This window comes from Acipenser ruthenus, chromosome 27 (genome assembly GCF_902713425.1).
Source record: "Acipenser ruthenus chromosome 27, fAciRut3.2 maternal haplotype, whole genome shotgun sequence".
Taxonomy (NCBI): domain Eukaryota; kingdom Metazoa; phylum Chordata; class Actinopteri; order Acipenseriformes; family Acipenseridae; genus Acipenser; species Acipenser ruthenus.
Window position 1 is genome coordinate 19491721 of NC_081215.1, and position 15178 is coordinate 19506898.

General features: G+C 35.5%; 1 protein-coding gene across 3 annotated transcripts in view; it reads left to right on the forward strand.

The window, feature by feature from the left end:
- The window catches only part of LOC117432378 (harmonin-like), a 36962-nt gene extending 21928 nt beyond the window's left edge, over nt 1-15034 (forward strand). The window contains exons 16-22 of one of the 3 annotated variants that reach the window (XM_034054229.3): nt 6356-6397; nt 6754-6807; nt 7887-7986; nt 8259-8368; nt 9334-9389; nt 10428-10540; nt 14004-15034. In XM_034054229.3, the coding sequence (XP_033910120.1) occupies nt 6356-6397; nt 6754-6807; nt 7887-7986; nt 8259-8368; nt 9334-9389; nt 10428-10521 (456 nt within the window). In that variant the 3' untranslated portion in view covers nt 10522-10540; nt 14004-15034. The remainder of the gene's footprint in view (nt 1-6355; nt 6398-6753; nt 6808-7886; nt 7987-8258; nt 8369-9333; nt 9390-10427; nt 10541-14003) is intronic. The other 2 variants (XM_034054231.3, XM_034054230.3) reach the window with 2 other exon arrangements.
- Nucleotides 15035-15178: the final 144 nt, after the last annotated feature.

The following is a 15178-nucleotide window of genomic DNA, read 5'->3' on the forward strand; positions in this document are numbered from 1 at the left end:
TTATGAGAAATACATCTCATGTCAGCAAAATTTCAACCTCAAGCAACCCACTGGTATGTTTTCTATTCCTTGCAAATAACCTCTTGCAAATAGTGTAACATAACCTGTTAATCAGACATACAATGTAAAACATTTAGAAAGTTCCTCAAACTATAGTTTATCTGTTTTAAAGTCTGGTATCTGCATGTGTTCTTTTGAAAACTAATATTTATGAAAATGTATTTTCATGAAAATATTTAAGAAAACATATCTTAGAAAAAAGAACCTTGGAAGCCTTGTGCTTCTGAGGAATAAGATAAGTCACTTTAAACATGAATAGATGATGATGATTTAGTTTTAAAGTTAAACTATTTAAATGTATAAACTGACATTGTTATTCATTTAATTCATGACCTCTGCATAGCAACTGGCTCCCAGTCCGCCCTCCCAGCGTCGCCCTGCTATGCCCATAGTCTCCAAGCCAGTCATGCTGCCAGCTTCACATGCCACCCACAGGCACACGATCAAATCGGAGGCCTTGGTAAGACATCAGTCTGAGTGATCTGTCTGCTGTGTGCCATTTCATAACCTACAGGACTGCCAGAGTAATAGAACAGCTTGGAAAAACTAAACATACTATGCTATTATTTTTCATTAGTCAGTTGTGTCCTGTGTTGGATAGGATTGAGTAGAGCAAAAATGCAGAATGAATATGTGCAGTACCGGTGCAGTATTTTTATGCTGATGCAAAAGTTCTGCAGTTCAAATATTACAATCCATATGCAGAGAAAACCCACGGAAAGTGAGGTGACAGCATTTATGTGGCTCGATATAGCCTTTACAGCAAATGGTAATGCTATTGGCAGTGCAGTGCTGTATAGATATCTATGTCTTTTTTTGTGTGTGTGAACCACCTCAATATGCCATAGAAGTTGAGAACGAGATTCAAAGACAGTCAGAGATTCAGAGAATATCAAAGTAAAGGTCTCTACAGCAGGAAGCCTTGACGCTAACAATTAAAAAAAAAATTAAAAAAATTAAAGTCCTATTTTTTTCAGGTACACTATAAAACAAACATTTTGATTTATAGTATAATCATTTTTTTTACAGTGTAATTGCATCAATCTATCAGTTGCATGTGTGCTGGAGTTATGTGCTGTATTTAAAACTGGAAGTTAAAATAACCTTACATAAAAGATTTATGGAACAGAGGGTGAAGTACTCTTCCAGTTGGCAAATGTTCAGCTAATTTGGGAGGTGCCCCATAGCCACACCTGTTTGAGGGATTATTACTGTGCTGGAACATGTGGCCAGCTGGTTGATGCTATGCAGTTGCATGGATAATTTATAAATGGCAATGAATTATGTTTTATTTGGTCTCTAGTTATATTCATAGTGCTAGTTTTTTTTAAACTGTATTTGAGACTGTGCACACCAAATTTTGCACCAACCCTGCCCCATGATGTAATTTTTTACTCTGTTAACATTGATCTTCATTGAAACATCAAAAATATATATTCTGTTTTACACTTTGAAATCAACATAAACTGTAATGTGTGGAAAATTCTTCAAATAAAATTGTCTCACAATCCAAGTACAGTTGAACGCACCACAACCACAAATCATTATTCAACCGCACAATTATTCTTTTGATTTAAGACATGTTTATGTAACTTGTAGGTACAAAATGAACTGTCATGGAACTCACAGGGAGTTATATACAGTAGCATAGTAAATACAAGTCTTGTACGTGGAATGTGCATTGCTGGCACAAACTAGCACTTGTTAGAGTATATAGTTTGTTTCTTTCTGTTTATGTTTTAAAGGCTTACTGCTTAGTACTGGTAAAGCACTAAAATTGACAGGCACTGAAAACCCACAGAGCAGCTGCTGTGTGATGCTCTCAGCTGTGTTCCTATGGTATTTGTTTTCCCTGTAGCTGCATATGAACCCTTAGTTTTAATATCACTTGTTTCCTAGTAACTGAAGTTAGTGGAAGTTTTAGGGGAGGCAGACAAGCTGTGCATCAAAATTGCTATGCATATTTTTACGCATTAAATTTAAACGTAGTGCTTATTTCAGATTTTTTTTTTTTAACGGCTGGTACGCAGCTTATCTGGACCGATATATATATATATATATACATGGATGAATGCAATATTTGCATCCTTAGTCATTCGAAAAAAAAGTATAATACCACAGTGGCCACGTCAAAAAGTAACAATTCCTCTAGAGGAAAATATACTTGAACTTTGACCCATCACTTTCAGTTCAGCACCCACAGTACAGAAGTGTTCATTAATGATCAACAAAATGAGAATGCGTTAAAAAAAAAAAAAAGACGTAAAGCTGGTACATTCGTATCTCAGAGAAACTGGAGAGGGACGGGAAATTAAAACAAGGTAAAGGCAATCCTCCAAATAAAGCTGAAACACTAACGGATAACGACATAGAACGTCTGTACAGCACTGAAACACTACGTTTAAAAAAACCCAACTGTACTTCTGAACCTCATCTTCTTTAATATTAGCATCACAAGGGTATCCATGTGTTATAAAAAATAGATGGGCCTCTTCAGTGAGTTACAGGAAAACAATTCCATCTCGGGTTTCTGAGACAGTTTATAAACTACTCTGTCTCATAGTTTATGACATCACATAAACCCCGATGGAATTGTTTTCCTGTAACTCACTGAAGCCCATATATTTATTTATGTTTTTATGTTGATAAATTGCCCATTTATAGTAGCTTTTTGAAGCAGTAGATATGGTTGTTTATCAGTGGGGATGCCATTAATATGGATGCAGTCTTGGCAATGTCCCTTTCACTAAAGTTCATATGCTGCCTTTAGATTCTGAGAATTAGTACCCAGGATTATTCCTTATATCCAAAATACAATGACGAAAAACATATTCTTTGTTCTGTGAAACTGTGTACTTGTGCTTTTGAAACATTGCAGTATTAACAGATTGAGATATCAGTGCTTTAAAATCTACTTCATTAGCTTTATTAACAAGATTACTGGACCTACTTTTAGTGCATTGACAGTCTTGTCTATAAACAAACGGCTGCATCCTGGTACCTTCGCTGTAGGTCACATGACTGGACTGGGCACCTGGAAGAAGCAGCAATGTCCTAATCCAATGTAAAATAAACAAGCAGCCAATAATTTGAAACTGACAACCTTGCGTAGCATTCCTTTAAGGGTTTATATTATAATACAGTACACTCTTACAAATAGAAAAAGTTATACCTCTACGTTCAGGTAGTCCAATAATATTGTGAATTGGAGTGTGTGAAACCTGTTTTTAGTCTGTGGTGGAGTTTCCCATTCCTAGGTATTGTTAGTTCAAGTGTATGTTATCATAGAGATGGTTATAGTTACAAAATCAACAAATTAGCTGTAAAGTTAATTATGATAAATATCCTTAGCAAGAGCAATCATGTATTTTATTTTGTGCTTGGGTGAAAAGGAATACATGTGGAATTCCAACATTGTGCATTAATAGATTTACAAATGATTCTTACCAATTGGCGAATAGTACTCTAAAAGGCTTACCAGAAACGGGTGCATTGGACATTATACAGAAGCATTGGGTCAGATTCAAGTTTAGGATACACCAGGCTTCTTTTGTTAAAAAATACATGAAGAAAACTGAGCCTGACAGTACAGAATTGGTTAGCATAGAAATCTCAAACATAGTGTTTATTTCCTTGTTCCAGTCCAGTGTCTACCATGAGCAAGCCAATTTTCGGGGGAAAAAAAGCTTTGTCCTGTGTTGAAATTACTGTCCATCTTATGAGTGCTGTTTCTCTGTTAAAGGGCAGGATGTATGTGTTGAGCCTTCATAGTCGTGATGTTGATAATAAATCCACATTGACATGGGTACCCCTTTTCAGGATGTTTGCATGAGTCTAATCTATTTCACATCTAATCTTTTTTTTACAGCCACCAGAGATGTTGAAAAGAATGGTGGTGTACAATTCATCTTTTAGATCCAACAGAAAACAAGTAATTGATCCTAATAAACTATGGAACTTGTGTGGCATTCCCATCTCTCTTACATACATGCCCTATTCTGGTTTCATTTCAATAATGGACACATGCCATACCATTTCCCACATACTGTTAACTTGCAACATCGATACATAGCAGTCATTTTAAGTATGTGTTGCCACAACCCCTGAAAAACTGTGTTTTTATCCATTACAACCACTATTCGTTTGCTAGGTGACACACATGCAAGCTGGAAGATAACACAACAACTTCATACACAAAACTGGTTCGCAGAACATGGTACACTCTTTCCATATAGAATACGACTACCCACACCTAACTTTTTTTCTCTTTCACATAAATCTCATGTTTAATGCCTTTCAATTTATTAAGGCATGGTTTGCAGAGTACAATTTTACAAGAGCTTTTACATTACTGTGTCATCATGTATTCTTGGTTTTCTGCTGGCCTTGCAGAGCTAATCCTTCCTCATCTTCAGCGTCCACCTACCTGCCCAGAAACAAGAGATGTTTAAACTGAACCTGCCATAGAAGAGATCTGTGCTTTGGTCAGGTGTTCATGAAGCTGTTTTCAGTCACAGTTGTGTGTGCTTTCAGAATTATTATCTGCAGTGTTTGCTATAGGACTGTTTTAGAATTGTTCTAAAATGCCACAGCATCTCTAATGAGCACAAGCAATGGATACTGTATGATTGGAACTACCCGATTTAAGATGAGTGTGAAATCAATTTAAACACTCCTGTGATTCATTAAGAATTCCCTTCCTGCATGGGACGCTTCCGCCAGCTCGATATGTGTCAGGCTGTTACCCTTGGAGGAGGGGGGGGGGGTCTTTAATTAGTAGCTCTGGGGATGACTTGGAGAAAGTCAAAGAAATCCGAGCCATTTTTTAGTTTAACAAGAGCCAGCACCCTTATACAAGTTTATTAATATGCTTTACCATACCTTACTATGGTAAACTTTTATAAGGGCAGTTAAGGGACTTTGTAAGCTTCTTGTTGATCTGTCATGTTAGTGGGTTTTCTGTTTTATTAATGGCATACCGTTTCAGTTTAGTGTTTTGAAGGATATCTTGTTGTTTTAACTGTATATTCTGTATTCTCATTCAGACATGATGTAAGCTTGAACGATTTGTTTAATGACTGTGCATACCAGTCGAGATAAACCCACAATCCCATATTCAAAATCAAAATATGTAATGATTTAGTGGCAGTGCTTTGGATTATAAATACATTGCATTGACTGGATTATACAGTGCATGCATTTTAAATACATAGCTAATTGCTTAATCTATTTTCTGCTTCTCCCTCAGTTTTTTATATATTATATAAGTTTGTTTTATTTTATTGTTTAATATGCACAGAGCCCCCAGGCAGCTATTTCATTTTTATATTTTATAAGGTGTTTAGTATGTTTGTCTTTTTGGTGCTTTACAAAAAGACAGATATAAATAAATCTATGGATAGTTGTATAGGAAACAAACCTAAAATGTGCTTAATTAAAAAAAATATATGTTCATAATTTGGTTGTCAAAAGAAACTCATTGCTGTATTTTAAAATAATTTTTTTTTGTACTGTATATTCCTGTTTCTTTCAAATCTGAACTATTACCAGATGTAATTATTTTTACTTGTTTCCTACTCAGTCTCTTTTTGTTTGTCTGTCTGTCTGTTGCGGTGATTATGCTTTGTAAGAAGTAGCAGGATGCAGGATAGACTTTCTCCCTGTTTTCATAGGGCAATTATGCATGTACCTTTCCGTGTTCTTTGTATTGATGTGAACTGTACAAAACGCTAGGCTGAAATTGACCTTGGAAGTTGTATTTCTGAAAGGAGTATTTGCCCCTTAATCAAATACGTAATCATTGAATCTATATATATATATATATATATATATATATATATATATATATATATATATATATATATATATATATACACACACACACATACATACTAACCCATCAATGGCCCTTATCGTGGTTTGGGCCCCCTCCTCCCCTGCCTCCACCTTGTAGCGTTCCTTGTCTAGGGGGGAGGTGGCCTCAAGTGCCACTTGTTCTGCCTGCTGGCATAATGTATTTCATTCATCATAGTTGCCAGCCTGAGGGTGGCTAACAAGCTCCAATGGGCAAGGCCATGGGCCATACTCAAATATCAATGTATTCATAGGCATGTTTATCTGTCAAATCAATAAATTGTTCATTTCATTCCATTCGTGTGTTTGCTTTTGGGAATGATCATTCTCTTACCTGCAACATGTTACTATTTGCCACTTGTAAACCCTTTTTGATTAAGCCGTTGCATTAAACTAATGCTTATCACACATCCAAAGTAAATCTATTGGATTGTTTTTGCAGGGCTTTCAAAAATATGTCGAAGACTTTGACCCATACTCTATGGTATGTTTTATAGTGGTGCTTCTATTTTTTTTGTGTGGTGTTTTGAGACTCACCCAAAAGATGAACGAATTTACAAAATAAACGTTATTAGAGATATTTTTTTTGTTACACAGTTTTATGAATTTATCATTTTAAACAGGAAAAGGAATAGAGGTTGTGTACACCTATGGTATTTGTCTGGTTGTGTCTTTGCCTTGGAAAGTATTAGATGTAGGTCCCCTATAACCTTACATATACAGTAATGCTGCAAAACCCAACTACACTGCAACACACACTTCATTTTAGTATTATCAATTAAAAAGGTTCACAAAGCTGTCAACAGCTACATTATGCCATTGTCTTCTCCTGTTTTACAGTTTACTCCAGATCAGATTGCTAGAAGGGATGTTCGACTACTGAGAATTAAAAAGGTACAGTAATCATTCTTTTTTTTCTGTGTTTTTAAACCTTTTCACTCTTCAGTGCTGCTTCTCTATTCATTTTAATTTCTCCTTTGCATGTAATGGAATCCCCCCCCCTTACCTTTTCACAGTTCTTCAGTCAAGTGCCTCAGTGAAAGACAAGTCCCTGCTTCATAGTCAGAGAAGAGCTTTTGAAAAACAGCAAAGATCTGTATTGAAACAAGCCTGCCATTGCGCAGATGTCCATGTCCATTGGTGGATAATTGTGATGTGACAGTACAGCATATCAGAAAAAAGAAATGTGAGGGCTTTGTATATTCAAAATAGACCATCAGTCTTCATAATGAAGTCAAGGATGACAGTGTTTTTCCATTGGGGATGTAATGTACTGTAAACACAATAAGAATCCAGAGGTTTTTATGTGCTCTGACCTTGGGAATGTATTTCTATAGCTGCTTTGACATGATTACCGTCACATCTCCACCAGACCCAGATTTCATTAACATGGTTGGGCAGGAATACAGGACAGTTACTATGCATTGATGACAAACACATGACAAAAGAGCTTGAGGAAGGTAAAGACCTCTTTTACATGGCAGGTCAAAGATGAAATCTGTTCAATATTTTTGTAAGGTGAGTTTCTGAAGTGTATGGGTATTGCTTTTTAATACTGTGGAAAGTTCATATTGGTGAAATACATAAGGATGTAAAGCATACCTCTGTACAAGACACAAACTGGTTTTCATCTGTTTTTTTGTTGTTTTTTTGTTATAAGAAAATAAGCTGTAACCCCAAAAAATTTGTTTGTACAGCTATGGCCAAAAGTTTTTCACATCATGTAATCAAAGAAACTACAAAATGATTTTGCAAAGTCAACCGAAAGCCATAATACTAGTACAGTATTTCATGTCAAAATTGTCAAATTGTTCAGCAGGTTTCATTCCTCTTTATGAAGCAAAGTTAGTTAATTCTATAGGGTGATGCAAAACTTTTGGCCATTTTGTAGCTGTACAATGTGAAGGATTGTTTATGCAAATACATTGCATGGATCCTATGATACTGATCATGTTAGTTGTTTACTTTTTTAGGCGGGTCCACTTGATCTTGCATTAGAGGGTGGCATTGATTCACCCCTTGGAAAAATAGTGGTTTCTGCTATTTATGATGGAGGTTCTGCTGACAAGCATGGTGAGTGTGTGTGATGTGCGCCTATTATTTTGTTGCTTTTGTTGTGCAGTAAATTAATAAGAGTAAAGATTGGAATAAAGCTGTCCGTATGTAATCTGCGCTATAGAGCTCTGATTATTTAATTGGAATTTAAGCGAAAATACCGATTTTGCTTCATTTTGAATTCTAACCACTTAGTGTGAACATGCTACCATCTGCACTTTGACAGTTCACAATGAGATGCTGGTAAAGTCTTTTCTTTCTGAACTCCTCTTTCTCTCTCTTGTTCCCAGGTGGAGTGGTAAGAGGAGATGAGGTTCTGGCAGTGGATGGGGAGATATTGACTGAAGCTACCTTACAGGAGGCCCAGTCTATCTTGACAAGGGCCTGGAACAGTGGTGGGGTAAGATATATGTTTATTGAAGCAAGAAATTTAAAGTAATTGGTTGTTTGGCGACTTCTTTTCTTTAGTGAATAAACTTTACACTGTTAAAAGGACAAAACAACAAAGGTATTTTTTTTATTTAAATGCTGGGTTTGTTTCGGTGAAATAGTTCATACAGAGCTATAAACAGCAATACTTATATGTTTCGTATGGGGTTTTTATTAATAAAATGCTGTTGAATATTCATGAAACTTTCCTAGGCTGTTTGGTAAAGCAGCCAACTACACTGTAGAACAGTTCAATGAATATCAAACTGGATATTATTAAAAGGCCAAACATGAAAAGCATTCTTTAGTGAAGTCTTAAGTGTGGAGTAGTGGTTAGGGCCATGGACTCTTGACCGGAGGGTCGTGGGTTTAGTCCCAGATGGGGGACACTGCTGCTGTACCCAACTGTATAAATGGGTAATTGTATGTAAAAATAATGTGATATTTTGTAACAATTGTAAGTCGCTATGGATAAGGGCATCTGCTAAGAAATAAATAATAAAAAAAATAATAATAATGTAAATCTGGTCCCTGACCCATCATTATTTTAAACCAGTCTCAGATGCTGGCACAGCAGTCTTTATTTCCAGATCATACGAATTGGTGGAGGCACAAAGCACTGTAGGTAACTATAGTATTATAACCTCTAGCACAGGTTTAAAAACGGTAAGGCTGCAAATCAAAGGGTGAGCATGCAGTATGCTGTCAACATTGATTTGCTTGCTTTGAACACAAGTACATGCTGTTTTTATATGCTGATCATCAGGAAGGCTGTAGGTAGGTACTGTAAGTAGCTGGGTAGAGAGGGGAACTGGTGGATGGATTGGTTTTTATACAGCAATAACAATTGCTAAGGTCCTAATGGTCTTTACTGGCACTGAGGTCAGGTCTGTATTCTTTGGAGGCTGGTTTGTGATTCCTTGTTTCTGTTCTCAGGACTGGATTGATCTGGCAATTGCCGTTTCCCCACCGAAGGAGTATGAAGATGAAGTGTATGTAAACTCTTGAAGTTTTAAATATCCATGGCAGAACTGTCAATTCATAGAGCTTTAATTATATTTCGATTTGACTGTTTTAAACACTTGTTGCACATAGGATAATTACGATATAAAACATTGTAACTGATGGATGCAGGTTCAATTATGTAACCAGTAGCAACACAAGAGCTATAGCATCATAGTTCTACATATTTTCATTTTGAAGTAAGCCTCTAGGCTTGATAGTGGGATGCAGCTTACTAAATGTGCACTGGTTTTCCTTACTGTGTGGAAGTAACAGAGATTAATGTGTACTCTCCTTTGGACCAAAGATATATTGCCATATATATAAAACCTGTGCTATAAGCCTTCAATCTACTGTAGCTTGTCTTTTCTTTTTTTTTTTTTTTTTTTTTTTTTTTAAAGAGCCGTTGGCCCTTTCATTTCAGTATACAGATTAATTGATACAAGTGAATAGTCACTTAATTTGCCAGAGCTATACTTTACAACATAATTATAAAATGGAATTGGTCACCTTTTACATCTTCATTTAAAAAATGGATTTTGTGCCACGTTATCATTGTTATATATGCTTCCCATAGGATTAGAACTGTAGGCTACAGCCAGCATAAATCAGGGCTGTTCTGTATCTCCATGTGATCTGGAAAGGTTGAGGCCTCATTAATAGAAATAGCCTATGTTTACATTTGCAAAAATAGCGTCATAGAAAAATTAATAATGCATTACTAGGAGTACATAATTTATAAAGACAGATGGGTGTATAATACATAATATAAATGAGGAGGTCTAAAACTAACATTATACAACGCCATATTAAATCTCTGCTCGGTCAGTATGTATTATTTCTCATTTTTCCACACTCTCTACACAGAGTTGCTAACATAATTTACTTAGTGAGTCATTCGCAGTTTGAAAGTTTTGAGTATTACTAAATTGCACCTTGCATTTCATGAAATATAAGAACAGCCCATAGTCATTTAGTATAAAACTGCTTTCCACTGAGTAATGCTATGATATTGTTTGCATATCCAGCCCCAAAGCAGCATCAGTCAGCCCCTCAGCAAACAGAAAGGTTTTCGACGGCAGTGCCTCTGTGTACAGACAAGGGTACCTGCTCCAGCTGTAGCACCTTCACTTTCCTAATGGTAATTACAAACTGGGGTTTGGCATGAGACTTCCAACAGCATGTGTCAATCAGTGTGTGCATCATCTGCATGTTACAGTCTCGGGCTACATATCAAGATCATACTTAAATACCCCCTTCGCCTTGCATTCTTTAGTCTGTTCTGAAGTAGTATTCCATATGGTGAGCAGTTTTGATCACAAGACATCTGTTTTTACCACCCTGTAAATTCACAGATTAAGTAACCCCCCCTCTCCCTGCCCCCGATTCACACATTGATTATTTGACAGTGTGGTTAAAATGCATGCACTCCAAAAACTTTTAGACAAGCCTAATGAAGCCTGAAAAAAATGTTTTCCTGAGTCAGTCTCCTGCTGTCAAATGTAATGTGCATTTATACGCCGCAGGCAGCATAGAAAAACATTCTGTTTCATGCAAATACAATCTTTAGGTTCATCATTTGTTCCAGTATAAAAGTGAAAAACAGACATTAAAGTCATTGCTTACTAGATTATCATTGTTTAATCCTTATTAAAAGAAACAAAATGAGCAGCTGTTGCTGATAGAATGGAGTATCACTTAAAAATGAAACCGATTTGATCACAATGGTGGCGTTTACATGAACAAGTCATGACAGTTGTCCTCACAATGTTTTTGCCATACTTTTCAGGAAGTGCGTTGCTGTGCTGTTCTGATTTAGGAAAAAAAGTCGTTTGTATCAATGCAGGTTACTCAATTCATAGTAATTTAGGGGAGGGGATATTTAAATGTCCGTGTGTGCCTAGTAATTAGGAAAAGAACGACTCTGAATATCGTGAGGAGAGCTTCACGCGTTGCCATGAAGATTAAAAAAAATTAACAAGAGAATAGAATTAACTTGTTGTCACACACGTTTCAAATTCATGCAGTACTTGTTTGTGTCTCTTTACCTTTACAACACACACACACACACACAAAAGTATATAAAATAAAACTTCTACTAAGTACAAGATTTACTACTTAAAAAATAGATATGCATAACATCTGAAAGTTTTATTTAATTAAAGTAGTTTATAAATGTATGAGGGAAATGTGGGAACATTGGGGGGGTTACACTAAACAATAAAAATGGTATGATCCTTAGGGCTATATGAATATACGATTGAGAACAGGGTGATATGTAAAAAATACATACAAGGTTCCTAAGCAGCTTCATGCACTGTCAGTTCTATAGGTGGAGTGCCAGGCTGAGCATCCTAATATTCCTGTACACATCTGCCGGTCCCTAAACCCTGCCTCTGCTCCGAGAAGCCAGTGACTGCTGGTCTGCAGCTGCGGTAGAAGTGCCAGGCGCAGAATCCACTTAACATACACACATTATAATGAAATGTGGATGTCTTGTAATATTATAAACATTCAAACAAAAGTCTTTATTTAAAGCGATAAGATACATTCAAACAAAAGTATTTATTTATGTTGTTTAACTACTGTATATCCATTACTAATTGCACAATATGCCAATTGATGCTAACAGTTCATTCCATTTCTGTGCGGTGGAAGAAGAGGTGGAGCTAACCAAAAATTTGGTTAGTTGTGCTTAACAGCATGCATTTATTCAAACATTAATAATAGGCTATATGAGAGGTTTACATTTGCAGCGTCTTTTACGTTTGTTCTTGTGTGTGTGTGTGGTTTGGTATGGCTTTGCTGAGGAATAACGTGAGATTCCGCCAGTTAAATGGGAGGGATCTTGAGTGCTGACATCTCGTGACACAAGCACAATTCCTGCTCTAGTTTACATGGGTATTTTTATTGTGAGAAAGCGATTGACCCTGCCATTAAGTCACGCTGACCAAAGGACGTTCTTTTGCTGTATTCACGTGACATCACACAGTCATGACTGTAGAGTCGATTTTCACGTGCATGTAAACCCAGCCAATGTTATTTCTAACTGAGGTGTAGTTCAGTAAATGCTTGATTTTGTTTCTATACCTTTTAATTGAGCCTAACTGAAATGCAGCATGGTCCTAACCACCGTTTATAACAGCAGTTATATTTGGATTGTTACATGTCATGACACATACAGTATTTGGTATTTTTAAGTTTTAATTCTGAAACATGAATTCAAATTGGCAGGCCCTAGTCACAAAAATGTAACTGAATTATTAAAAAAAGAATGAAATAAAGTTTGATTTTCACAAATTGCCCTGACTACTGTTAAAGAAACTAACACCAGTCTATAATGGTTTTCAATTTATGAACATCCAACATGATTTAATTCATCAAAACACCCTTTAAAACAGCATACTTTTTAAGCTTTTTGGATATCATTTATTTTTGGCTAGTATTTTTGGCTAGTATTTTATGCTACTCAATCCAGGTTCTAAATGCTAAATGTACACTGGAAGGTAAGAGTAATTGATAGGATTATTGTTTTTAAACCTTAAACATTTTTTGCCATTATCAACACATAAGACCTTGAGTGTATGCCAGTTGGGTTCTCTTAATTCAAAACGTCGCACAATAAATAGTACTTGGGTTTGCAAAAAATAATGTTGTTGCATCCTTATACTTGCACAAACTAGAAGTGTGCTTAGAAAGCATATCATAAGATATGTTGACAAGAAGAAAACTAATCTACAAAAGTTTGAAACCATATTTTTTAGTAATGGCATACAGTAAAGACTGTACAGCTTTAAAAATGATATAGGAGTGTATACCACATCTGTGAAATAATGTATGAACTGCAATATCACATTTAACGTTGCTTTAAGAACTATAAAATTAATTGTAATCTCAATTACCCAAATCCTGGTATCAAAGGAAAAAATAAAGTCAAGTTTAGACTGCAACACAGAATGTAACACATACGGTCTGTAGGATATATATCGGGCGGCATTACTGTCCAACATACTGTACAGCTATGGCCAAAATCTTAGCATCCCCTAGAATGTTAGGATTGAGACATTTACCATCATGCAATTAACTAAACTACAAAATGATATCGCCAATGTCTACCGGAAGCCATAATAGTAGTACAGTATTTCATATTAGATTTTGAAGTGTCACATTTTTTAATTGTTTAATTAATTTAATTAAGTATATGGAAAACTACAAAGCGGTATGTAATTCAATGTGTTAACGTCACATTATTTAGCAGGTTTCATTCGAATTTATGAAGCAAAATGTTTTATTTCGGCCATAGCTATACATCATAACTACTGTGATATGAAATTAGAAATTGAAATATTACTGATCTAGGATACCCCTATCATTACATAGTATAGTGGATTTTGTATCCATACTATGTCTGTGTTTGTATAATAAAGTACCAAAAGAGAAAAGGTTAAAACTATGAAACAAGTTCTGCTATTAACAAAACTCTGTAACTAGCTGCACTGTCAGGTGTATACAGGATAAGGACACATAATGACTTTGGATTTTGATTTGTTCTTGTTTTGTTTTTGAGACATCTGTGAGTCAGAATATGTTTGTTTTCTTTGCAGGACATTCTTTTAGAAATGAAGACCTGTTGTGCCTGCCATGCCATACCAATCCAACAGGGAAGGAGGATCATGTTGTTTGAAGCGGAACATTTGAAATGAATTTGTATATTAAGTTTATTATTAAAACATTCAACCTCCATGTCTCTTAGAAATTTTAAATGAGAAACCCAATCTTAACTAAATGCACAAGTCAATAAATAAATACATACAAAAGTTTTATTTTAATCTGCAGCAGGGTAGATTTAAAAGGCTCCTAATTAGATTTGCTCTGAGAGATTCCCCACAGGAGCAATACAAGTTGCTGATGTCTAGAGCAAGTCAATTTTTGTAATTTTATCCATATGGTTAGTTTCCATCCAGTACTTGCTAGCTTTCATAATCAATTAGTATGCTGTTGCTCAAATTCTCTGTCATGGATTAGGAGTAATCGGCAGTATTTGCTGCATAATCATAGGAACGACAGGTTGTGAAGGGGGTACCATAAATTCTTTAAAGATGAATAGCAAAGGAAAGTGTCTGACATTGTTTCATTAACTATAACCCCTTTAAGGAGGGAGTAAATGGGGTGACAGCTAATTATATTTTCACCCTGCATGGATTTTAGTGCACATATCTATAATGTAAAAGACCAAGGTGGCTTTGCCAAAATGTAAGAAACAACCACCTGTTAAATTTAAAAAATGTAGGTGCTTTTTTAGGTTAATTGTAAACCCTTTTTATTTTCCATTCAGCAGCATTTTTTATGTCATTCATAACAATGCAGGTGAATCTTGTTACTGTATGTAAAAGTATCATGATGTGTTTAGATTCGCTTCTGTTTGATCAATTAAATAGACCCCATTATCTCTTTCGGTAGACATAGATTCCTTAAGGTTTACCCATCAGACCAGTATTTACTGTAACAACTTGTGATTTCTTTCACCCCAGAAATGTAGACCATTTCTGTCAAAAGAAAATTAAAATAAAATACTGTGGGGGAAAATATATATTGCCATTGTTTTACGCTTTGGAAAACGTCTGATCAATACTCTTCTTACTGAATCAATAAATATTTAATGTTTTTATGTTTTGTTTTTCATCTTTTTTTAAATGTTATATTACCATTAATGTCTTGTGATTAGAAAAATATGTTGGCCAAGTAAGATAATTGATCAGTTTTTACTGTGGAAAAGAAC